We start from the raw sequence: 25,987 nt of genomic DNA, 5'->3' as shown, positions 1-25,987 counted from the left end.
GTAGAAACTTCCCGGGGAAGTCGTGGGTGAATCGGGTCCTCACCCAGTCCCAGCCCCCAGCCCTCAGGATGCGAGTGGAGGTGGAGTAAACGGAGAGGGAGAGTCAGGCTGATAGGCGAGCCCTCAACAGCCGCACTGAGCTGGGACCGGGTGAAGAAGGAGGTTTAGGCACCTACCCCTACAGAGGGAAGCCTGTGTGAGCACTGAGTCAGTGAGGCTGCATCCTCACTGCCAAGCAGAGAGGCCTGAGAGTGCCGCAGGCTCCCTGGGATCTCAAGATGCTAACACCTGTGTTGAGGGCACTTTATGGGCTCTGGTTCTGGAAGGACACGCTCTACTGAAAGAACTCTCAGCCTGGTAAACTGATGGATAGACCTTTCAATCCAGAGCTGTTGGCTTTCAGGGTACAACTACATCCAGCATTTCCTACCTCCAAGGACTGTATAAAGTGGCCGAAGTGTGGCTAGTGGGAGGGAGTGTTGGAATTAATGTAAGCATGGCTTAGTGATCATATGCGATTGTTGCTGTCCTGTATGGCCTAAGGTATATTTGGACGTGTGTGTTTTGTAAGATCAGATGTAACACTGCAGCGAGCTGAGCTGACTCTGTTAGGACAATCATTGATCTTATCCTCCAAATCATCATCTCTAGTGACTCACCTGGTTTAAGGAATTCTGACATAAACAAACTTTTGCTGCTTGGTCCCCAATTTGCTATCTTTAATTCCATTTATTAATTAAACTTTTGTCAATTTTATTCCTATTCTATCATTTACCTAAGTATCAATTTAATATTTTTAATTTTATGGTTAGCTATTTCAAACTTAAAAACATTACAAACAGCATAACGAAGAATGTCCTCTTTACTTAGATTAAACATCACAGACATCTCCATGGCCTCTCCAGTCATGTTCTTCAATCTAGACATAGCCACCTCTCCTGTATTCCTTTGCATTTTTTAGATTACTGTTCCTGGTCGGCACTTTGGACTTATCATAGCTCCATATTTAAAGGGCTGTTCTATTTGTTTCCTTCCACAGCTTGCTTTTTGGTTCATAAATAAACTATCGAGGCTTACTGCGCTAATGCACAGACTCTGAGATTCATCTGTGGTAACACACGGGCTCCCCCGCTGCTTTCCGTTCCCCTTTGGTTCTTTAAGTTGTTGTCTGGGACGCTGTGACCATTGCTGCAATACACATCTTTATATGTCACCCCTGTGTGCCTGTGCCAGAACTGGACCTGTTGCAATCTGTCAGTCTCTGGTATCCAGTGAATCTGAGTGTACCTTACGGTATAGTTCTCTCCACAACTCTTTTCTACAGAAGTTTCCTCTTCCATGGAAAATCTTGTTATAGATGTCCACTAAAGGCCAGAAATTCTTCTCTAGGTTTTGTTTGTTTGTTTTGCCAAACTGTGGTTGTTTATTAACCGACCAGATTATAAAAATGGGCTACACCATAGTTCATCCGTCTAATAAGCCTGTCTATCTGGTCTTCCCGTTGCCAGCGTCTCCACATTCTACAAAGTGAGTTGTCTTTTTCTTCATTCCACCTCGTGGGAAGATAGTTTGAAGGCCACAGGAAGTTATTTGCTGCCTTGAAGCATTTCCCAACTGTATAGATCTCATGAATTAGATCCTCTATGCAGATGATGCCAAATTTACCAAGGAATTATCTGTCAAGGCAATTTACTTCTTCTCTAGTTTTAACAGAAAGTTTAACAAAGATTTATGCCACGTGTTTTTGGTGCACATCTTTAATCCCAGCACCCAGGAGGCAAAGGCAGGCAGAGCTCTGTGAGTTTGAGGCCAGCCTGATCTACATAGTGAGTTACAGGACAGCAGGCTACACAGACAGAAACTCTGTCTCAGGAAAAAAAAAATTAACAGAGAAATTATTACAGCAAAGATAACTGAATGATACAGAGGTAGAAGGTACAGGGAGCAGCCACGTGGGATCAAGATAGAAATGACCTTTCCTGGGAATGGAGTGTGTGTGTGTGTGTGTGTGTGTGTGTGTGTGTGTGTGTGTGTGTGAGAGAGAGAGAGAGAGAGAGAGAGAGAGAGAGAGGTGTGTGTGTGTATGTAAGTGTGTGACAGAGGAAGGAGAGGGGTGTAAGTGTGGCACATGTGTGTCACTGTGCATGTGAAAATGAGAGGACAGCTTCCAGGAGTCAATTCTTTTCCTCCACTGTGGAGTCTGAGGATCAAACTCAGGCCGTCAGGCTTACACAGCTACTGTTATACCCTTTGAGCCACTCACCGGCCCCATTTTCAGTCTGATTTTTAATTGGCTTACTTATATTTTCTATTTATAGAATGTGCTCTTTAAAAAAACAAACACAATGGTCAGGTAAGTTCAAAGTGCCTTCCTCCTAGAGCTGAATTTTTTTATATCCAAGTACCTCCAGCATTCCTGAGGCCACCTCCAGCACACAGACAGTTGTATGTGCAAGTCCAGCATGTTGAGCGCTAGGTGGGAGAGCCTGCCGATGTCCTGTGGTAGCAAGGAACTGTGTAGGCTCTCTGCATCTGAGGACATAGCGGACAGTCTAAAAACTGTGGTGGTTATTTTGTTTTGTCTTGTTGGGTTTTTTTGTGTTTTTGTCTTTTGAGATAGGGTTTCTCTGTGTAGCCTGGCTGTCTTAGAACTCTCTCTGTAGACCAGGCTAGCCCCGAACTCACAAGATCTGCCTGCCTCTGCCTCCTAAGTGCCAGGACGAAAGCGGTGCGCCACCACTGCCTGGCGACTGTTCAATTTCTACACAAGTAAAATTAGAAATCAGAAACTGCTGGATTTTGGTAAGCAGGTTGGCAACTAAATGCATTAGTAGGGCAGCAGCTGAACTGCCCTGACTATGGTGGTATTGAGGACGTGTGAAAAGCATAGTCACCATTGAAGATGGCCGTACTGGGAGGAAGGAAGTCATCTGAGGGAAGAATGCTTTTCAGGAACCCTAATAGAGCAATTCTACACAGCTCAAGTCAAGACAAAATATCTGATGTAACTTCTCATGCTTGTCCCTAAGCGATGCAGTTTCTGGTAAAGAGCCGAGTGTGAAGACAGCTCACGGTGACCTGCACAGGAAAGTCAGACGCTGCACTGCACGGGCTCCAAAAGACTCCCAGCATCCAGAGTCCAAGGCCTATGCATGCTGTAGCCACAAAGAGTGGTCACCAGTGCCCAGCCCTGGATACTGTTAGGAAGAGAAAAATGTTCATGGGGTACACTGTTTGCCTTAATGGAGAAGTGTGTCTGGAGAGAGAGTCCCTTTTCTCTTTGTCACTTTGTGTGTGTGGTGTGTGTGAGTGTGTGTGGGGTGTGTGTGTGTGTGTGGTGTGTGTGCGTGTGAGTGTGTGGGGTGTGTGTGTGTATGGTGTGTGTGTGTGTGTGGTGTGTCTGTCTGTCTGTCTTGTCTGTCAGTCATAGCACATATGTGGAAGTAGAGATAACCTGGTAGGGATGAGATTTAGTCCTCAGACGTAATAATAAGCACCTTTACCCAACTTAGCCACCTCACCAGCCCAGATGCATTTTTCTTTAATAAGATATTGTACAAGAGGTTTTGTGGAAATGGTCTATTAACTGATGAACATGTAATGGCTGAAGGAGGCTTGTGTGTGTGTGTGTGTGTGTGTGTGTGTGTGTTGTGTGTCTGTCTGTGTCTGTGTCTACCTCAGTACAGTTTCAGAACCTAGTTTTGAAAGCCACTGTAGTAGTGACTTAAACACATGGGTGTATGTGTAGCTCTCTGAAGTTAGTGATTATGACCAGGAGTCGAACTGCTTTCTTGTACAGAGGAACCATAAGCACGTGCCACAACACATATGAGCTGCAGTGAGCGTGTGGAAGTCAGAGGATAACTTGTGAGACTCCTACGGTGTAGGTCCTGCAGATGGAGTTCGGGTTCTCAGGCTTGGCAGCAGGTGTCTCCACCCACTGAGTCATCTTCCCATCCATGTCAGTTTTTGTTGATAGGCCATGGTTTTTCTTTTGCCTGCTTTTTATTTTTAATTAACACACAGAGGATCAGACTTTGCTGTAGCATTCTCATGCCTACTCGGTGTGGACTGATCCTTCCCCTCATTCCTCTCCACCTTCCCAGCCCCTCGTCATGTATGTCATGTATGTCATGTATGTCATGTATGTCATGTAGGTGCCTACACCCCTAGTGTTTTGCTTTCCACCTTAATATGACCTATGTTTTATTGCCTTCCTACCACCCTCCCTCAAACCCTCTTCCCTTGTGTTCATGGACCCTGTCTAGATTCCTGGTCTCTAACCATGCTCACTCCCACATAACTGTTAGGATCACCCTGTGAGAGAACATGTACTATTTGCCTTTCTAAGCCTCATTTACCTTAGTCGAAATATTTTCCATTTCCATTTTCCTGCCAGTTTCATACGTTTGCTTTCTTTACAATTGGATACAATTGCATTGTATGTCTGGACACATTTCACTATCCGTTTGTCTTGATGGACGTCTAGGGTGTTTAGATCTCCTTGCTGTTATGAATTAGAACAGTGACAAATGTGGCCATGCAGTATCTCTGTGGTAGTACGTACAGTCCTTTCGATATGCCAGAGGGGAGAGCCGAGTCAGATGGCAGTTCTAGTTTTAGGTTTGAAAAGCAGCCACACTGATCTTACAGTGGCTGAAACCAGTTTACATTCCCACCAGTGGCAAGAGTCCATTCCCCTATAAACTCTCCAGTGTTGTTTGTTTTCTTGATCGGATAGGCTGGGGGTTGGGGATTTAGCTCAATAGTAGAGCACTTGCCTAGCAAGCCCAAGGCCCTGGGTTCGGTCCCCAGCTCCGGAAAAAAAAAAAAAAAAAGATAGGATAGGCTGCATTTTGTCCTGCTTTCCTTTCTATTACAGCTGTGCCAGAGTAAATACCTTGGCATTGTCTCTGGACAGTTGAGCATGTTTCTGTAAATACATTCTAGAAATACAGTTGCTCTATAAAGATTACTAATATTTTAGTTTTTTAAAGTAGCTGAGCCAGGTATGGAAGTACACACCTGTGGCAATCCTAGCATCTGGAGAGGGGAGGCAGGAGAATCAAGAGTTCAAGGCCACCTAACACCAACTAAACAAGTTTGTGGCCATCCTGGTGAACTACATAAGACACTGTCTCAAAAAGAAGTTCTTAGTATCTGTCCTGTTGACATTTTGAGCCCAGCACGTCTTTGTTGGTGGGAAGGAGAAAGGAAGAAGCTGAATTGTATAGGATTTTCAGCAGCATCTTTGGCAACACCCGCTGAATTCCAGTTAGCAGAGGTATCCTGGGATCAGGCAAGCCTTTAACAAGTGACCCTTTGGAGAGCACACAACCATACCCAAGGCTCAGGAGTCCTTCTGGAGATCATCTGATCATCATAGCAGGCAATGAGAGTCACTATCTGAAGTATCCACATTATTTGGAATCAGTTAGTTATAGTAGTAAGTAGGCCAAGAATGTGTCTTAGACCTAGATAATCCATGACAAACACTTTAACTATTAAAATAATCCCATCTCTGGTTGGTTAACAACTCATCTTGTAAAACTGCCTGACACTTAAGTTCAGTCTCCAGAGCCCCACATGGCGGAAGGGGAGAACTGATTCTGACCTTCTCCTGTGAAGATGAACACGTGGACAGATAGACAGATGAATAGTAGTTAGAGTTCCATGTTTCTTTGAGCCAAAGAAACAACAGACAACAAAAGTACAAATCACAGTGTGATAATAATAATCTTATGTAAAGTGCAAATCATAGTATGATAATAATAATCTTATGTAATTTCTGACAGCTAAACTGCTCTATACACTTCTGTGAGTTAGGAGTGAAGGGTTTTACCTGAGTGGTGGTCTGGAACCTTCTGTAATTCTCTTTGTCTGGGTATTAACACTTGTAAATTGCTGGGCATGTGATTGGTGTATTGTTTTGTACACCTATTATTCTTCAATGAGTAGTTCACCTTCTAAAATCCTACCATTCTTATACTGAGAAGGTAGGCAGACAGTTGTTTGTTTGTTTCCTCAAAAACTTAAGTATTAAAACTGAACAGCATATACCAGCTCTCAGACAGACAGGCACACTCAGAACTGGGGAAAACCCAGTGTAGTTTCTCTGCCAGCCACTAGGGCAATGCTTATGCCTCCCTCAGCAACATTTAACAGGTGCTGTTGAAGTAGCTGTTCATGTTAGTTCCTCTTTCCAAGCATCTGAGATGGAGGTGAACACAGCACTTGGATCCCAAGAGTCCAGACAAACAAGGAAGGCTAAGCAGTTAGACTGTACACAAAACAGACGCAGGCCCATAATCCCAGTACTTACAAGGAGGAGGCAGAACCATCAGAAATGCAAGGGCGTTCTCAGCTACGTAATGAACTGAGAGCAGCCTAGTGTCCTGTAAGTCCCTGGCTCAAAATACTCCTCTGCCCCCCCCACCAAATCATTTAAAGATAAATAAAAATGATCAGAAAAGAAGTAAAGTATATGTGAACTGTCATAAAGAAACCTTTACTTTGTATGGGTATGTTTTAATTTAATTTTTTAAATCTCTAAGTATTACTTTAAAAGAATATGTTCAAGATAAACCCTGACAGATCTGTATAGCATTGATGTAGTAGAGTCATGGCTAAGGGAAGAGCTCAGGAAGAGGTAAAGCTAGAGTTAACTAGATTAAAAACAGGTAAGAATAACCTATGGAGATATGTAAGAGCTCTCCAGGAGCAGTGTCCACAGAATATAGTCAGATACCCCCTTACAGATGTGCACGCGCGCGCGCATACACACACACACACACACACACACACACAAAGTGCCCTGTTGGTATGAAAAATACCAGATCATCGGTGATCTCCTCTGCATCCCAAAGCCTACATCAATGCTTGCTTTCCAGAATGTACTCAAAAGTTTTGTGAGTGTATGTGAAATGTATGAAGAGGCAGTCTAAGGACAGGTGACTAGGAGCTTTTCTGAGGAGCAGTACACAGCCATAAGAGAATTCGAGTATTGAAATAAGACAGTTACTTTTGGCAGCCATAAAAGGTGGATTGAGTTTCTGAAGAGAGAGGAGTAGGCTGGGGGAGTCCGTGTGCATGCTCATGTTCCTTACACGGACGTGTGCTGACAATAGCATTAGCAGAGGCGGTGGGACTGCTGGCAGACTGGACACCAGGGAGTCCAGGCTTCCGTGCAGCCCCGAAAGCTAAGCAAGCGAGGGCCACGACCTCCTGGTGAGTAAGGGATGATGTGGAAAGTCATCTGAACTTTGGGTTGTTATGGTAACACCCGTGTACACACATCAGAGGGGGCTCTGTCATGCTCCATCCTGTACCGTTGAGATGGATGACCGGCGCCTGCTGTCACTCTGGCTTTTCTGTGGGCGCCGGCTGCTCAGCCCAGCTCTCATGCCTGCCATAGCAAGCTCCTTATTCATGGAGCCCAGTGCAAGCATGGTCTGTGAGGTAAACAGCACATAGTGTTGAGCTGTAGTTGTAAAGCACAGTAAGAGGCACCTTGGGTGACTGCAAGGTTTCTGCCTTGAGTGACCCAGAGCAGCTGCTGAGCAGCGCAGACAAGGAGCAGACCTGTGTGGTGCTGTGTGGTTTGTCCCTGGAAGTCAATGTGTTGGGTGACTATTTTATGACTCAACACAATTCAAGAAGCTGTGATTTTGGTGAGAAGGGGCCAAGCAAGTGCCTTTCCTCTCTGGAAAGCTGCAGTGTGTAGTAGGAAACCGCTCTCTAAGACTCAGTGGGCACTTGGGAAGCTGGAGAAATAATTATGATTAGAGTTAAGATTAAACAAAATACACTACTTGATTTGGAAGGTAGTAACAGCTCTCTAAACCCAACAGACACAAAAGACAGTGGTGTAACTCTCTCTCTCTCTCTCTCTCTCTCTCTCTCTCACACACACACACACACACACACACACACACACACACACACACCTGCTGCAGACCTGTGACTCTAAAGAGCACACAGCTGCCTGAGAGACTGAAGAAGAGAGGAGTGGGAAGAGAAGTTAACACAGAGCACAGGAAGATTTATTTATCCATAGATCCAGGGTGGGGTTGGAGAAACCTCTGAAATGAAGAGCTCCTGGCAACCACTGGCTACTGAGAGGGTGTCTTAAACCAGACATAAGATATTCAATCCCAACTGGTCAGCCCTAAAATATGTACTTATGAGCAATGCTAAACGAACTCAACAAACTGTGTCTGTGTGTCTGTGTGTGTGTGTGTGTGTGTGTGTGTGTGTGTGTGTGTGTGTGTGTGTGTGTATCAATGATAAAAGGAGTCATTAATTTGACAAGAGTTGAACAGGGAGAAGATATAGTTCAAATGAAAATATAGTATTCATTTATGAAAATGTCAGACAGTAATGTAAATAAAAATAAATTTGACCACTTAAAGCATCAAAGAAAATTATCCATGTAGAGAACACAGCCCAACACCAGTGCAGGCTTGGGATTGATACAGAAGGAAGAGAAGGAGGAAGAAACTGGGGGTGGCGGTGGGGGTGGACTAGTGGGAAAAGAGAAGGGCAAAGAGTCACTTAAAGGCAAACATTCAAAAGCTAAGACAAAACAAAACCAGGCAGAAACGTACAGGATTTTATTGCATTTAGTAAAGAAGTTTGTGCTGGTTGGTTTTGTCAACTTGAACAACCCTACATGCGTGTGGGAAGGGGGATCTTAATAAAGGAAATGCATCCATCAGTTTAGGCTGTAGACAAGTCTCTGAGGCATTTTCTTGGTTAATAATTGAGTTGGGAGGGCGCAGGTCACTGTGAGCAATGCCACTGTGGGCGCTGTTGTATGAGGATACAAGCTGAGCAGGCCGGGCGACCAGACAGTAGGCACTGCTCCTCGTCCTGCGCTTCAGCTCCTACCTCGGGGTCTTGCCCTGAGCTCCCCACTGTACACTGTAAGGTGAAATACGCCCTTTCTTGCTAAGTTGCTTCTGATCATGTTTATCAAAACATGGAAACCTAAGACAGTGTTGAAGGAAAGGTCAGACATTAACTACAAGCCATCCAAGGGAGAGTAAATTCAAACAACAACCTAATAAGGGCCATTGATAAAAAGCAAAATAACCAAGAGTGTGAGTGTAGGGGGCGAAGCAAGGGAGGGTCTTAGAAAGCCGCCAGTGCTGTACAGGCTGGAACACCCACCATGGAGAAGCCAGGAAGGACGGCTCTCATTCAGCCCTGTGACGTAAGATTTTAAAGATCAACTGTAAAGGGGGAACGAGGTCCCATTACTAATACAGCGAGGACCACGTTCCAGGGCGGTGGAGATGGCACCTTTTACAACTTAGCTGGCTCACCTCCTTGGAGTCCTGGGCGAGCAGATGGAACACACACAACACCATACCACAAACAATTCTGTTTCAACGTAGCTCCTAGAATGAAGCAGTACTGGGGAAATAAAGGAGAAAATTAAAGTAGAATAAAATAATTCACCTATTGCATATATTATAGTAAGTTTGAGGTTATAGATACCATTTAGACTGGCCAAACGGCACATTTTAAATAAGCACAAAAAGGCTGTGCACACCTGCCTCGTCTTCCTGGTTGGTTGGGAGGTGGGCACGGAAATGCTCTGCAGGGAAAGTGTACATAATAGAGATGGTAACTGTAAAAGGAGGTGGGTTCAGACATATTAATTACTATATCAATAAACTGTTCAAAAGAAAGTTTCACATGGCTTTATCTGCAAGACCCAACTAACTCTATGCTGGGTTTGAGACACAGGTAGAGCACAGGGATGTGAAAGGGATGTGCAGACACCACAGCCAGAGGGAGAGGAGGACAGATAGCAAAAGTCCAACTCAAGCCGCATAAACACAAGAGTGTGCTTACAGCGTGACAGGCCGTAGTGCAGTGAGGCTCTCTGCTCACGGGGAACACCTAGTACAAGGAGACTCTCAGTGCCAGCGTCCCTGGAGAGAACAGAAGATACAAAAGCATCCCAAGAAGCACGGGACAGGAACCAGGGTGGCGGAAGCCCGGCACTCCAAGGCAGAGGCAAAGGGATCCTCCAGGTTCCGTTCAAGGCCTGGGCCAGCCAGGGCTACACATTGAGACTTCAACTCAAAAGAACAGAGTGAGTGACAGAAACGTTCTAATACTCACAGTACAAGTCTGGTATATCTCCTGCCCAACCCTGAAGTCGGTCGTCCTCCGCCTTTGAGAGAAGTGATACTAAGGAATCAGCTCCGCTCAGTGTTAGGGCTGCTCTCATGCTCTCGTGTTTGTGCCTCCTCCCCCTTTTAAGAGGAAAGGTATCAGTAGTTCACATTGATATTCCTTACTGAAATTTATAATTACACAGGTTTTCTTGCTTTTTAGATTCATCTCTTTTGTGCTAACATTCTAAGTTTTAATTGTCAGGTCCAAAGGAAACTCCCAATTCCCCAAATTTCAAAAGACAGTCCAAATAATCAAAGAATGAATTCAGCCTAGACCGGGGAAGGCTTTCTCATGGTTAGATAAAAGCCAGCATTTCTCAAAAATTTGTGGATCTGATCTCTATTTCCCACACCTCTGGGCAGAAGAGACAGTCGACTCTCCTGTTAACACACACCTGCGGCCCTGTCAGCATATCCGGCATATCAGCTGTCAAGGTCCCTTCAGCTGCACTCTAGTGCCCATCAGCCCATCGAGCCCTCGCGAGCTTCCAGCCTCTGGCTCTTCTCTCTCATCAAAATGTTCTTTCTTTCATGAACAGTAAGGCATGGAGTGTTCACGTCATCAGTTTATATACTAATGATACTGACTGAATTAGTGCACTCATCAAAGCCCCCAGCTTCAAGTGACGAACAACGTGACTATTGGAGAAAAGTTGGAGGCATGTTTTGTTCTGCCCGTAGGTTGTTTCTATGTGTGTCTGTGTGCGCGTGCACACATGTGCATGTGTGTGTATTCATTTCTTCATTTGTTTCTTTTTCCGTCTACTTTTAGGGTAATTACTTTCATTCTGCTTAGTCTTTGGCTCTGTGGGGTTATTGTTTGTTTTGTTTTTTTAGCTTTTTGCTGTTACTGAGAATTGAACCTAGGACTGATACTGTTCTGCAGGTACTCTGATAACTATGGTAAATGCGACCCTGGTTTTGATTTTTTTTATAAACAGTTTTCAGATTCAAGATGACAATTAGTGCGGTTTTATTTTATAAATAAAGAAAAGTATTAGGCTTCTAGTTATGGTGTTTTATTAGGAAAATGTTATTCAATAAATATTTTTTCTAGGATGGATGAGGAATTGCTCTTATAAATATGTATATAATCGCTTTATTATTTTTCCCTGTGTTCCACCTAGAAACACATGTTCCAGCATGAGCTAAAAAGCACACCATGTGTGCACAGCCTCTAGACACTATGTCTGGAATGCTATACTGATAAGCTCGAACGACCAACAAAGCCTTGACTAAAGCCCTAACTGCACACCTGGCTTACCCAGGACTCCAGCACATGGACGGTTGCTCCTCTGTCTTCCTAAAGATATAGCAACCATAAGTGTTATGTCTTGTATACCTTAATCTTGATAATTTAATAAACCTCTAGCAGGTGTGGTCGGTCACACCCTGGCAGAGGCCAGGGAACAGGGGCAAGAGTGAGCCACTGACTGAAACAAGCAGAGGAGTTACTCCTCCTTGAAGTCTGCCTTTCTCTACCTTAAATAACTATGTTCTGTCATAAAAGCCTGCTGGGGGAATGGCTAGTGCGGGTCCCTGTGAGAGGCTGATGTTGTGATCTCTCTTTTCAGAGGCCGATAAAATACCAGTGATGCGTGGACAGTGGTTTATCGATGGCACTTGGCAACCTCTGGAGGAAGAAGAGAGTAACTTAATTGAGCAAGAACATCTCAGTTGTTTTAGGGGTCAGCAGATGCAAGAGAATTTTGATATTGAAATGTCCAAATCCATCGATGGAAAAGACGGTAAGATGACCAGTCAATGCGTTTGGTGTGTTCTGTGAACGTAAGTAATGATACAGCTGGTGACTGTGGCTAACAGTAGCTCGGGGGGGGGGGGGGTCAGAGCATCAAATACGATGCTGTCTAGCACTCGCCCGTGCACGCTAGGCAAGTGTCCACCCTCAGATACTCTAGAACTTGTTCTTTAAAAACACTTTACTATTCTAGAATTTAAAACTGCTATGAATTTCTGGATTACTTTACTCAGTATATATGTTTTGTTGCTCAATACTAGCACAGTTTACCATATAGGTACAAATTGTTCATATTAAGCTGGTAGTCATTTGGGACGAGAGTTATCACTGAAAGTAGACTTACAAAGCAACCCTTGCTGTCATAGAAGGGAGCAGTTTTATTAGTAACTAATCCGTTCCTGAATTTTAAAAGCCGGAATTGCTTATGTTATCTTTTAGTTATCTCTGGAAGATAAATACAAGTTTCTAGTCTGAAACAAGTATGCTCCTTAGTTACTCACTCAGACGTGAATGTGTGTCAGCCTTAAGAATGTTGCAGAATAGCCGAGATTGCCGTGTTTTCAGTATGTGTCTGAATCTTGACTAACCTCAGAATCTGTGCTAAAGTTAAAACTCCTTCTGTCATTCCGTTTGCTGCAGGCAGTGGGATCAACTACTCTGGTGAGTACCTTGCACAGGCCACTCAGGCTGCGGATGCTCCGTGTTTTCATCCGTGCTTGCCTTGTATTCGGGAGGCTTTCGGCAAGCCCTGCCAAACATAGTGAATTAAAGTATCACTTAAGAGACCATTTCCCTACCCCATCAAACCCCTCTGAAGCCAGGAAGCCTGCCCAGGACTGACCTAGTCATTCATAGGATGCGGCTCCTCGCTGTCCACAAGCCTTGGCCCTGTTTCTTCTCTTCTGCTCATTTTTCCCTCTCTACTCCTGTTTTTTGTTGTCCGCCATCTGTCTGAACCTACATATAGATACATACATCGGTCACAAGGAAAGAAGTATAACTCTGCCTTGGTCTTTGTCTCCTCAGTTAAGATGACTAACTGAGGAGGCTTGTGATTGCCACACAAGTCACTAGTGAAATCCACCACTTTTGTGACCCTTTTGTAGTTTGCAGGCACCATGCTCTGAGTTTTAAACACATTATCTCAGTTTCTTGATCTGTACATTCAAGCATTTCCTTATTTTGCTGTCAGATTTAGGCTAGAGCTGTGGCCGCAGGTAATACTTAATAACTAGAGAAATAACACCTCACCCTTGTGCAACAAAAAAATGGAAATGTATCTGTGATTTGAGGTAAGGAATGGTCTCTCTCCACTACTAGACCCTACTTCACAGTATCTGAAGGACAGAACTTGCGTCATAAGACAATTTCATTGCCACTAGACAAAGCAGAATTGGGATTTTTTTTTCTCAAGTCTTCTCCCTCAAGAGTGACAATTCACAGGGGCTGGGGATTTAGCTCAGTGGTAGAGCGCTTACCTAGGAAGCGCAAGGCCCTGGGTTCGGTCCCCAGCTCCGAAAAAAAAGAACCAAAAAAAAAAAAAAAAAAAAAAAGAGTGACAATTCACACAGCAAACATAGTTTTGTCAACCGTGATCAGTACTGATAGTGCATGAAAGCTCGCAGGAAAAATAGCATGCACATGGAAGGGGGTTGTTCCCGCGCTCACACTGTCCTCCGCATGTACGCACTCAGCGGGTCTGTGCGTCTCCACACCGCCGGCTTACGGTCATAGTCACAACAAAACTCACTTTCCTGTGAGCGCTATACTTCTGCTCTCCCTAAATATTAATGTCACAAATACTGAAGTCTTCTGTAGACTGCCCAAACTGACCATGCCTAAGAACACAGTTTATTTGTCTGAGTAAGGTTTCATAGGTTTCTCTCTGTGTCTCTCTGTCTGTCCGTATCTCTCTGTCTCTCTCTTACCCTCTCTCCCTCACTCTGTGTGTGTGTGTGTGTGTGTGTGTGTGTGTGTGTTCGTGAGAGACATTGTGTAATGTGTTCAAAGGATCTATGTGGAGTAGTAAAAATTAGTTAGAAATAACATGTTTAGGCAGACAAGGTGGTGCCAGCCTCAGTGCCTGTCTGGTAGTCTGCATAACAAGTGTCTGGGCAATTAGAATGGGGGAGGGGGGACTATGACACTGTCACTTTTAGAATGTGATTCCCTGAGGTTCATTAGAAGAAATTTTTACTTTTGCTATTGATCTTTTTATTTATTTATTTATTTTCTTTTTTGAGACAGGGTCTCACGTAGTCACATGTGGCCTAGAACTTTCCATGTAATTGAGATGACCTTTAACCTTTACCTCCCAACTGCTAAGATTACAAGCACGCACCATCACTCTTAGTTTAAAATAAAAATTTTAGCTGTGTGTGGCAAAGGTAAAGATTTATACTGTTAGTTCAATTCATCGTGAATATGATTTTCAGTCCTTTATGTGTTATTTGGTATTATGATAAATATATACTCAGAGGTTAAGATGTGACACTTTGAAAATCTGGGGAAATTTTGTAGTGTATTTAAAAATTACAGAAACACCATGTACCCTCTAGAAAGCCACCATTTAGGGGAAAATACCTCAAATTTAAAATACTTAACAAAAAAGTATACTCCTTTAGACTGTTTTGGCTTTCTACACTTCTGAAGTTTTCTGTTTTATTCTTCTTGGGTTGAAAACACCCTTCTCACCTAAATCTTTTCATGTGCGATGACCAAGCCTCACTCATCTTTTGTCAGGATTATCAGTGCCTCAAGCTGTGCGGGGCACGTGTATGGGAGACATATGAAGGTGTCTCTCTCCCCTGGAGTTCTCAGGGTCTTAAAGGACAGCCCACAGGGAGGCACTGATGTGAGCTGCCATGTGGGTGCCGGGATCCAAACCCGGGTCCTTGGCAAGTGCAGTAAGCACTGAGCCTTCTCTGCAGCCCCACGGCTAGGGAGAGCTTCTCTAACACGGTGACTAATCTGAGCCATCTATGCACCTGAGATGGCTAAACTAAATAAAATTATACCTTCAAGTAAGAAGTCCTGCAAGCACATTTATTACTGGATTACAGTTTAAAAAGCTGGCCTAAATGCATTAATACTGTGTATCACTGTCCACGAAATGCACAACCTCGATTCCATAGTAGAAGATCCTAGGACAAACTGAAACTGAGGGCTCTTCCAGCAAATAACAAAGAGGATGCCTGTTCTGCCCAGACTTGGTCACAAGCAGGAGCAGACTGTGGAGACCTGGCGGCCAGACATAATCTGGATGGGATCCTGGGACAGAGAAACTGTTCGTGGAAAAATGGAGACCTCTGAGTGAATCTCATGGATGGTGCTGGGTGCCGGTGTCAGTCGCCACCCTGTGACGGCTGCACTGCAGCGACACTGTGCTAGCCCAAAAGGAAGCCAATAGAAATTAAGACGAATTACTGAAAATGTTCAGTTAACACAAAAACCAAACCAAGCAAATGGGAACAGAACAAGAAAAATCAGGTGGGAACAGGCGGGAACCAAAAGTATGCATGACATGTGCACCCATGTCAGCAACTGTGGTCGAAGGCAGAGGCTGGCCAACCTGATAAGGGTGTGGACCTGCTTATATTCCAGATTCAGGTCATGCCAAGCGCATGCCTGACCTGCGTAAGATCCAGGTTTAACCTCCAGCATCAAATAATTAGCCACACAGAAGCCCTGGGTCAAAAGTTAAAGAGTGAGGAGTGCAGATGCTACAGGTATCACAGAGGCTGTGACATCTGCAGCTGCTGGGCAGTCAGTAAGAACAATGAGGTACCAGGTTGATCCCAGCATTCAAGGGCAGAGGTAGCCAGCCTCTCTGAGTTTGAAGATAGCCTGGACTACATAGCACGGCAGCCAGGGCCTACTTGAAAATAACAACAACAACAACAATAATGAGGCGGAGGTGCTCTGACCATTACCCAGCTTTCTCTTCTGTCTTCGGTGGCTGACGATCCCCAGCTTCTAGTTTGGAACTAGGAATTCATGATTATCAGTAGAATCTACCTGAAGTCTAAGAAAGAGCGCTGGAGTTTTGATGCAGTCAGCAAGGTTGAGGTAGGCAAGGCCACTGCTCTCCCTGAGAGTAAGGATTGCCCAGGGCAGCGCTTGGCACCATGGGACTTTTCTAAACTAGACTCTGACTGCTTGGAAAGGGACTCAGCAAGAGATATGTGAGGCAGCCTACGGAAGCCCCTACCTAAAAAAGAAGAGATCCTAGTTTTCCAGACAGTCAGTGTTCACAGAGGGAAAAGGTATTGCACGTTTCTCTAATGGGAATTATCAGCCCGCCCACTTTGTGGGTAAACCTACTGTATTCAGAATTACATGGTGATTAAAGTTTCTTTGCAAGATTAATAAGGAAATGATTCTAAGTAATTTACATTTCAGTATTTTCTGATTACTGAACAAGACTTCACTATGTAAACATTTAATTAAATGTTATCAGCTTATAAACTAGCATCTTGAGTTGTATGAATGCATGCATACCATTGAGATAGTACATAGGAACTACTAACCTATGTGTCTAACAGAAGACAAAGTAAATAGATCGTTCTAGAAATTAGATCTTTTTTACCAGGGAGTGATTCCCCAGCTGGTAGTTTGCAAAGCATTTTCTTCTGCAAAGGGAAGTAACAGCATAACTCTGTGTTTGGGGTTAAAAGAGTTACGCTCCCTAGCGAATGATTTTCAAGTGGAAATAAGTTGTAAAGGTAAAGAACCACCATTTCATTTTATGGAAAGGTTTTAAACAAGAACAAGTTTCGGCTGGGAGTAAAAGGCTGTGTAACGGGGTGCTTATCTTCTTAGAGGCGTGCTAATGTTTTTGAAAGGTGAGAATTCATTTTGTGTCTTGACCAGCTTTCTGAGAGTGCTCACATGATTTTATATCAGGTGGCCCGTGTGTGTCCCGGGAGCTCGAGTTGGTAAATGTGGGATTTGGTTCAGGTAGTAAATCACCAAGTTTGTGTCTGTCTGCCCCCTTAGCTATGTCGTAGCTTTTTCCTAGTGTATTTGGTGTACTTGTTTGCTGGCCTGAGCGTACCTCTGCTCCTGAATGACTGACCAGAAAGCCTGTGAAAGAACGAGGCAGGAAGAAGCCTGTTTCCATGTTCTTTTCCACTGTGTCAGAAGGCATTTAATAAATAGTGCTGCTGTCACCCAGCTTTTAGTCCTAGTTTATAGTCCTACAGCTATCTAATTGTATTGTAGATGTACTAATTAGTGTGTAGGTTTAGTTTTGAATGCCTTGTAAGAATTTTACAAAAACCTTTATTGCACAAATCTTTGCATATACTTCAACTGTATATACAACAGAAATAAAGGGTTTTTTATTTGGGCAGCATTTAACCTATGAATGTCAAGTTTATGTAGAACAGAGTGAGGCTGAAAATTGAATATGTTAGAATATAAATTTTAATTAAATTATAAACATCTGGTGATTTGTTAACTAAATAGTAAACTAAGTTATAAGATTCTGTTTCAAGTGTACTAAAATAATTACTTACTTAAATATAAGGAATGTTATCAGTAACATAACTAGCAAAATTCAACAAGGAACGTGTTGGCTTTAAGACTGATTTGTCAAATATCAATTCTCTGCCTGGCCTTTCTGTGTTGTCTGCTTAATGCCTACAAGCTATCACAGCATATTTCCTAATGAAATTATTTTTGTTATCACTAATCTTTCCAAAAGAGATGGTTGAAAAGTAGAGCCTTCAATTTGATTTTCTTGAAAATGTTTTCACTTTTAAGTTGTCAACAACTGTCTCAGTCATGAAAGGAAGAAACCTTGCTTCTGAAGCAATCTTGAAGCCATCATATGTCACTATGGGTAGCATTCAGTGGACTGGATACCATGCTCTCAGGCCAGCTGAGTCAGCCATTTAAAACGTGGCTGTATTCTCAGAGTGTGTATCACCTCTTGGCTGTGCCATTGAAATTTGGTGACTTAAATAATCTTCAGTATCATAAAGAGAGAAACTGTCTTAGCATTCAAATGCCCTGCATTTCTTACAACTATGCAGAGGTGTTAAATGACGATCGTGTAATTGTCTGTCACTGGTGAATTTAGACAGTAGTTGCCTTTCAATAAAAGTAGACCATATATATTTGGCAGACATTAAACTAAGTTTTGCTTTACTGATTTTTAACTAGGAGTTGTATTTTAGAAAGCAGTTAGAATAATGTTTGTCAAATGTAGATTTTAAAGTTAGGATGAAAAGGAAAAGGCAGAATAGAAAACCTCGCTTAAATTTACTTTGAAGCTCAGTGTTTTTGCTTTCTTAGTTGTCTACCACATCCCTCCCTTCTCCCTCCCTTCTCTGTTCAAATGGAGAGGATATAAGGAGAGCACAGATGCCACAGGTCTTAAGCGAAAGCGGTCCCAAGGTACAGTAAACCTGGTTCTCTTCTGGTAGCCTACACCCAGCTTATAGCAGCTGCTTAAAGCCTAGATGTTCTAGCTTTCCTAAAACTGTCTGTTGTGCTATTGGCTTAGTTTTACATTATTACATGTATGTATATATTCATTTTGTGTCATATGTATATGTTCTTAAGATGTTAAGACAATATATAAAATATATAAGTGGTTTTCAGAGGAACAGAGTTTTGTTAGATTTTACTTTTCTCTAAATATTTGATCAGTTTCAATCTTTTAAACATATGTAGCTCAGAACTATTTCAACAAAAATTTGCTTTGTAAATGGTTATTAAGCCCTTGCAAAATTTTTAATCCTTTTAGCTTATAAAAAGCTTTTTATTTAAAAAGTCTCCCTGTGGTTGCTTTCTGTGAACTAAAGCTATTAGTATATGTTGTTATTAATTGAATCTTAGTCCTGTGAGACACATACACACACACACACACACACACACACACGTCAGTGACATATCCTAAGAGGTAAATGACATAATTGATTTTCATAAAACTTCAATTATTTGTAATGTATTTTATGTTGTGTGTAATTTCCCTGCACACATATATATGTGCACCATGACATGACAGCTGCTATGTAGGTGTTGGGAATTGAACCTTGGTCTTCTAATGAAGCTTAAGCGCTAAGCCATATCTCTCACAGATTTGTTTATTTAATGTATATGAGTACACTGTAGCTGTCTTCAGACACCAGAAGAGGGCATCAGATCCCATTACAGATGGTTGTGAGCCACCATGTGGTTGCTGGGATTTGAACTCAGGACCTCTGGAAGAGCAGTCAGTGCCCTTAACCACTGAGCCATCTCTCCAGCCTCCCAGAGCTGTACTCTTAACTTGAGGTCATTTACAACTCATCTTCAGGTAAAACAGGTGCACCCTGCCAGTTACTAGCTTTTGAGCAAATTAGTCTCTTTCTGCATCAAGTTTTTTTTTTTTTTTTTTTTTTTTTGGTTCTTTTTTTCGGAGCTGGGGATTGAACCCAGGGCCTTGCGCTTCCTAGGCAAGCGCTCTACCACTGAGCTAAATCCCCAACCCCCTGCATCAAGTTTTTATGACTGAAATGGGGATACAATTCTTGCCATAAGGAGATTTCAGAATGCTAATTGGACATAATGATGGTGAATACCACTTTCTACAAGATAAGACTATGAAGGTCTCTTACCTAAGTGCCCACTAGATAACGGAAAAGTTAAGCCTTCAAAATACATGAGTTATCAATTATGAGTGATAGAGTAGATCAATCTCTAGCTCATTGCTTCTGCACTATTAGTGGAGTCACACATGTGCCCCACACTCTATTTAGCACTGGATATGCAGAAGTGAACAGTTCACAGTATCTGCCTCTGAGCTTGGGAATTCCTCGGCTGCATTTGCATTGAGGACCTCGGGCACAGTAGGCACAACCTCAGTACAGAAATGCAGTAGCCACACCACAGAAACATTAATTTCTTCTCAAAGCTTCATTTTTGTATTTCTGCTGTGCTGAGAAGTGTCAAGTGATCATTGGCCTTAATATCCATTCCCAACGTACCTTATATTCTAATACATTATTCTCTTCTTACTGCCTTTTTTGTCTTACATTGAGTAAAATTTTTACATATCTTGATATCTTTAGTAACATCAACAAGAGGGACAGAATTAAAGTTTCTGTGCAGGGCTGTTGAAAACTTTTGAAGAGATACAGATCCCTCTAGAAGAAGAGGCAAACCACTGGGGATACAGCTCCTTGATAATCAAAAATGTGAGCTACATGCAAGGGTTTAATATCATGCGGTCACACCTGGCACGCGCTGTTCCTTGTAGCACAGGTGATCGTTTATAAGGCTCTGTGCATTGCTTATGTGACATAAATGTTTTCAGTGACGTTCTCTCTACTGAGCTAAAGTACATGGTGTCTGAGTTAGACATTACTGATGCAGCAGCCTGGGTGTGAGAATGTCTTACACAAGAAAAATCCATCTTGGAGAACTTGAAATTCCTCTCTTTTGTGCAACAGCTGTTCATAGTTTCAAACTGAGTCGGAACCACGTGGACTGGCACAGCATGGACGAGGTCTATCTCTACAGTGACGCAACAACTTCCAAAATTGCAAGAACTGTTACCCAGAAACTGGGGTTTTCTAAAGGTAATGGTCACACGTTATAGCGGACTGTCAAAATTTGGGGGATCAAAAGTAGATAACTCAGATCCTGTTTTTAATTGATATTTTAAGTAGAAGTTCAGTGTCAAGAGCCCTGTGAAGTGAACTGTGCACTCACTCGTCAGCTCAGAGTTAGGAGTTCGGAGTACAACGACAAGGACAGGAAGTGCCAGTCTACGTGTGAGCACGGTCCAGTCTAAGACAGTGAAAACCGAACATGGCAGCTGATGCATAGCATAAAGGAAGAGGAGGCTAGAAATGTCCCCCTTGTCTCCAGTGACAGTGGGTCCGGGGACTGGAGCCATATTGTCCTGGATTCAGTTGCAGTGGAGGAAGAGAGGTAATGGTGCATGTGAGAAAGACAACACGACTCTCAAAGTTTTGCTAATGGAGTTGATTCATTTTTATTAAAAGAAAAAAAAGGGTTGGCTAAAGAGCTTCACAGATTACAATGCTGCCAGTTAAGTGTGATGACCTGAGCTCAGGTCGTCAGCGACCACGTAAGCTGATGCATAGTGTGCATCTGCAGTCGTAGTCGCTGGATGGAGGCAGGGGCAGCAGGGCCAGCTACCCTGCATGGCAGCAGGGCCAGACACTGCTCGGTGGAGGGCGAGGACTGATACCTGAGGCACCTCGCACACGCACACACACGTGCACGTGCACACACACACACACAGACACACATAAACACACACACACGTCTTCTAAGTGTTTAGGGAAGATAGAGAATCCTAAATAAGTTTGAAATTTTACTTTTTAAGTCCAAGAAAATGTTAGTATGCCACTCTTTTAATTTATTTGCTATAAATGTATCCGAATGTTTCATATGTTTATAGTTAGTTGTATTCATTTTGTGGGGTGCCTTTTTACATCTTAAGCACAAAACATTATTAGATGTGTGCACTTTTTGATTAATAAACTCTTTGTATATATGCTATAACAGTAGGTATCATATTTTGCTTAGCTTTCCCTAATTTTCATGTACCTTTTCTCATTGGGGTTTTTTTTGTTTGTTTGGGGGGGGTGTTTGTTTGTTTGTTTGTTTGTTTGTTTGTTGATACAGGGTCTCACTGTGTAGCCCGGGCTATCCTGGAACTCACTGTATAATCCAGGTTGGCTTTGAACTCGAGTTCACCTGCCTTTTTTCCCCCGAGTGCCAGGATTATAAAGACATATGCCACCATGCCTGGTGTATTTTTTTAATGTGAAAGGTTTTGTTTTCCTAATGGTTTCTGGCTTCTGTATTGTATTCAGTTTGTTTTGTGTCAATCAGCATATATTATCTTACAAATTTTGCTTCCTCTTTGTAGACCCAGTGAAATACCTTTTTATAATAGTCTTATTATTACTACTATTTCTTTCTTTAACCCTAGTGTGCAAGTAGTAAACTGAGGACTGTAATTTCCCCACAGCCTCCAGCAGTGGGACCAGACTTCACAGAGGCTACGTAGAAGAAGCCACACTAGAAGACAAGCCATCGCAAACTTCTCATATTGTGTTTGTTGTGCACGGCATTGGACAGAAGATGGACCAAGGAAGAATCATCAAAAACACAGCCATGTGAGTCCTGTGCACACACAGAGTCCAGAGTCCCAGCCTCCACATAAGGCATAACCTCAGTGATGTTTCAGGACTAAACCAAGCGTGACTGTATCTAGATGAAGTCTGGTGTCCCCTCCAATGCAGAGAGGGAGGGATAAGCCTTAGTCAGTGTATTTAATTGATTTAAGGTCCTCAGCAGGAAAAGATCTGGTTTTAAGTTTGTTCCTTACTCTGTGAGCTTCAGAAATTGAAAGTTTTCAAAGTTGTCCAACTCTGAGAAGATTAAAACTTGTTTAAACATAATTTTCAATACACTCTGCCCACTCATTGCTCCTGAGGAAGCAACTGTGGACTTTCACACAGACGTCAGTGGATATGAACACAGAGGCAGGCTATTTTCCTCCTTAATGGATACATACCCAGCTGTGTCCTAGAACAGTTAGGAGCTCATCAGGGTGTGGGGGGGGGGGGGGATTCGTGTGATCCAGAAGTTAAGTGCTATGTTGAAGGGATGTTGGGGTTGAAGGTCACACCGTCGATTTGGCTCTTCTGTCAATATAAAGTAAGCTGGTGAGCACAGACTTACAGTGCCTGAGAGTCAGTCAGGCACCGCTGAAAGCGCGGTTTACCAGACTCGGAGGCTGCCAGCAAAACCCTTATTCCTGAAGTGAATGCTGTCTGCTGCTAGGATTAGCTCTCAGTAAACTACATAAACACTGACCTTGCAACACTGTGAAATCATCACACCCACCAGAGATTAAAGTAAAAAAGTACTGTGCCGTTCACGTTGTGTTGCCATTGGACACTGGCATGCCTCTTAATTCTTCAGTCTTTTGGTTTCTGTTGTAGGCATCTATCTCATAGCTCCAATTCTGATTTTATGATAAGTAGTCATTTACTACTTGGCACGATAATTATATCCTGAAACATTCTTTGCTTAGATATCAGGGACCATGAGAAGTAGGCTTGCTGACATAGCCTCCCCGAGATCCTTAGGAAAAGAGAAGTTTGATTTCTTCAGGTACAAATGAGGCAAAACATAACACAGGAAGGCTAAAGCCCGTGGAGTCTTTCCAGACTCACTGACACTGCTTGGCCTCCACTACCACTCTACAGGGCTGTACAATAGAGAGGCCGTGTTAGTGACATCACACGTGCAGTTAGCAAGCAGATGGTAGAAAACTTGAGAGACAAGGGGTGTGGGGTGAGAATTAACAACAGACACGTGAGACCTGTCTACCGTCTGCAGTGGATGGGCTGGAGCATTTGAAACAAAAAACAAATGTAAAATGTTTTAATGTTACTATAAAATAGTTTTTATAATCGGCTGGGGAAATGAGGCCCCTGAACTACATGTTTACTAAAATTAAAAATCACTCAATTACAGCACCATAATATCAAATAGATGTTATTTTAGGAAAATATGCTATTTAGAGATAAGAGAGCTGGGGACGTAGCGCAGTGGTATAGCATTTACCTCACGTGTACAGTTGCCTCGGGGATTTGAAACCTTGGGTTCAGTGTTCGCACCAAGAAAATAGAAGCAGAAATAAAATGATGTGGTCTCTGCGATTTGGTTTAAAACTTGCGAGGAAGATGTATCTGTTGAAGGGACACCATGAGAGTTTTCCCAGTGACCCATTCAGCATCTTCATAATGTTGGGCCAATCACCAGCCTATCCTTCTGGTAAAATTCACATAACCGACAAAAAAATATAAGTTCATTGATACCTTAATCTTTCAAGTAAAAAGAATCCTGTAGTTTGCATCATAAAGAAAAGACAGAGGCTGAGGGGCAGAAATCGTGCAAGAGCCAAGGAGCTCTTGTGCAAGATGGCATCTCATGGGCGTGCTAGGGAAGGGACCCTGTGAAAACTCCATGGTCTGACTGCCTGAGGACCGGAAGCACGGCACCACCACGAGACGTGCATGCCAGAAAATTGACGAGGGCCCATCACTAGATGAAGAACTACAGGCAGCTAACTCCATCAGAGAGAGGGGAATTAGTCATCTTCGGAAAGAGCCCCTGCTCGCTTACCCAGTACAGCATGGTCAGACCTGAAATCATGTCCATGTAAGCAACACCAGACAGACCCAGCAGGCTGTGTGTGTAAATTCATTCCTGAGTACGTGCACGAGAGTGGGTGCACACACAGTAATAATAGTTCAAGTAAAAGAGGCCATAATGGGGCTGGGGATTTAGCTCAGTGGTAGAGCGCTTGCCTAGGAAGCGCAAGGCCCTGGGTTCGGTCCCCAGCTCCGGAAAAAAAAGAACCCAAAAAAAAAAAAAAAAAAGAGGCCATAATTTGAGAGGGAGCAGGAGAGGAAGGTACAGGGATATAAGAAATATTGGAGGGAGGAGAGGAAGAGAGAAAGGAAATAACCTAATTGTGTATTAATTAAGTGTAAGGTAGGTAGCAGCACTGAAATGAGGTAACCGATGACGCATGGAGGTGAGCACAGGCGTGGGCACTCCCTGTGCTTTTCCACCCCTGAGGAGCCACTCCAGTCCTCAGTGGGAGGAGTTCAGGTCCTCAGTGGCCGACAGGAAAGTGACTGCAGTCACTGGAGACAGAGTCGGTGGGAGACGGAGTCTCACACTGCAGGGTGCTGTAGCAGTGTGTGAAGTCAGCCTCGGTTTGTCTTCTGTTTTATTTTCTAGGATGAGAGAGGCTGCAAGGAAAATAGAAGAAAAGCATTTTGCCAACCACGCAACACACGTTGAGTTTCTGCCTGTGGAGTGGCGATCGAAGCTTACTCTTGATGGAGGTATACTTTGTTTGAAACCGAATGATTTTAGCCAGGGACAAACCTTTTCAAGAATAAATATACAAAGTTTTAAAAATATTTTTATTAAGAACAAAATCCTAGTCACATGTGGTGTCGTGTGCTTTTAATCCCACACGTGAGGGGTAATTCAGGATCTGTGAGTTCAAGGCTCTCGCGGTTTATATAACGAGTTACAGACCAGCTGGACATAAACACCATAAACAAATCTTTTCAGTTGGCTTAAGGTATATTCATTTTTTATTCCAGATTATTCAAGAACATATTTGAGCGAAAAAAATGTTTTTAAAATTACCAACATTGATTTGTGTCTTTGGACTCCCACATAGACCTCATAGATCACACTGTGTGTGTGTGTGTGTGTATGTGTGTGTGTGTGTGTGTGTGTGTGTGTGTCCGTGTCCTTTGTGGTTTGAAGGTAGAGGGAGGAGATCTAGGTCTCTCTGACACCAGCACCCCCCTTCCTCACAGTGCTACACATACACACTGCCCGGATGTAGCCCAGAGTCTTCCGCGTCTGTGGCCTTGTCTCACAGTCAGGACTGACAGCTGGAGCATGCCAGCTCCAAAATGGCATCAGAAATTGTCATGAACTTTTAAAAAAAGAAGTAATTAAATGCTCATGGCCAAGGAAGAAGTCCCATCAGTGATGGTATATATGTAAAGTTCTGTATAAAACACCATCGTTTGGGCGTTTCTTGTTCACCCAAATAAACTTGAGGAATGTAGACAGCAGGGTGAAGTAACATTCACTAAGCCCCTGGGCCGAGCCCGTCATCCGACTAAGTTCACACTGCTGTGGTGCTTGGTGCGGTCGGTCGGTCAGTCGGTTAGTTGGTTTGTTTGTTGACAGGGGAGTGTTTGTTTTGTTTGGGTTTTTTTGTTTGTTTGTTTTTTGGGGGGTGATTGGTTGGTTGTTGGTTTTTTGTTTTTCTCAGCATCATTATTTATTAGCAAAAATGCATAGCAAAACCTCCAGGCAGTACTTCCTCACATGGTGAGGATGAGGATGGAGACAATGGGAGATAGGGTCAGCAACGCACGTTTCAGAAACAGGACCCCTTGCACGTATGCCAGTGGGGACAGGAAATGGCATAGCTGCTTCACAAGACGGTCGGTAGTTC

The 25,987-nt window shown here is 43.2% G+C and overlaps 1 protein-coding gene across 18 annotated transcripts in view; it reads left to right on the top strand.

Moving 5' to 3' along the window:
* Positions 1-25,987, top strand: part of Ddhd1 (DDHD domain containing 1) — a 67,685-nt gene that overhangs the window by 17,371 nt on the left and 24,327 nt on the right. For 6 of the 18 annotated variants that reach the window (XR_015637967.1, XR_015637966.1, XR_015637959.1 and 3 more), the window contains 4 exon segments: positions 11,765-11,938; positions 20,391-20,519; positions 21,947-22,094; positions 24,739-24,845. Coding sequence is in view for 8 of the 18 variants with exons in the window: in NM_001033066.3 (NP_001028238.1) it covers positions 11,765-11,938; positions 20,391-20,519; positions 21,947-22,094; positions 24,739-24,845 (558 nt within the window). In the remaining 10 variants the exon portion in view is untranslated. 18 annotated transcript variants of the gene reach the window in all.

The sequence above is a fragment of the Rattus norvegicus genome, chromosome 15, assembly GCF_021556685.1.
Source record: "Rattus norvegicus strain SHRSP/BbbUtx chromosome 15, alternate assembly SHRSP_T2T, whole genome shotgun sequence".
NCBI lineage: Eukaryota > Metazoa > Chordata > Mammalia > Rodentia > Muridae > Rattus > Rattus norvegicus.
Note: the sequence above shows the minus strand (reverse complement) of the source record. Positions and strands in the feature narration are given on the sequence as shown.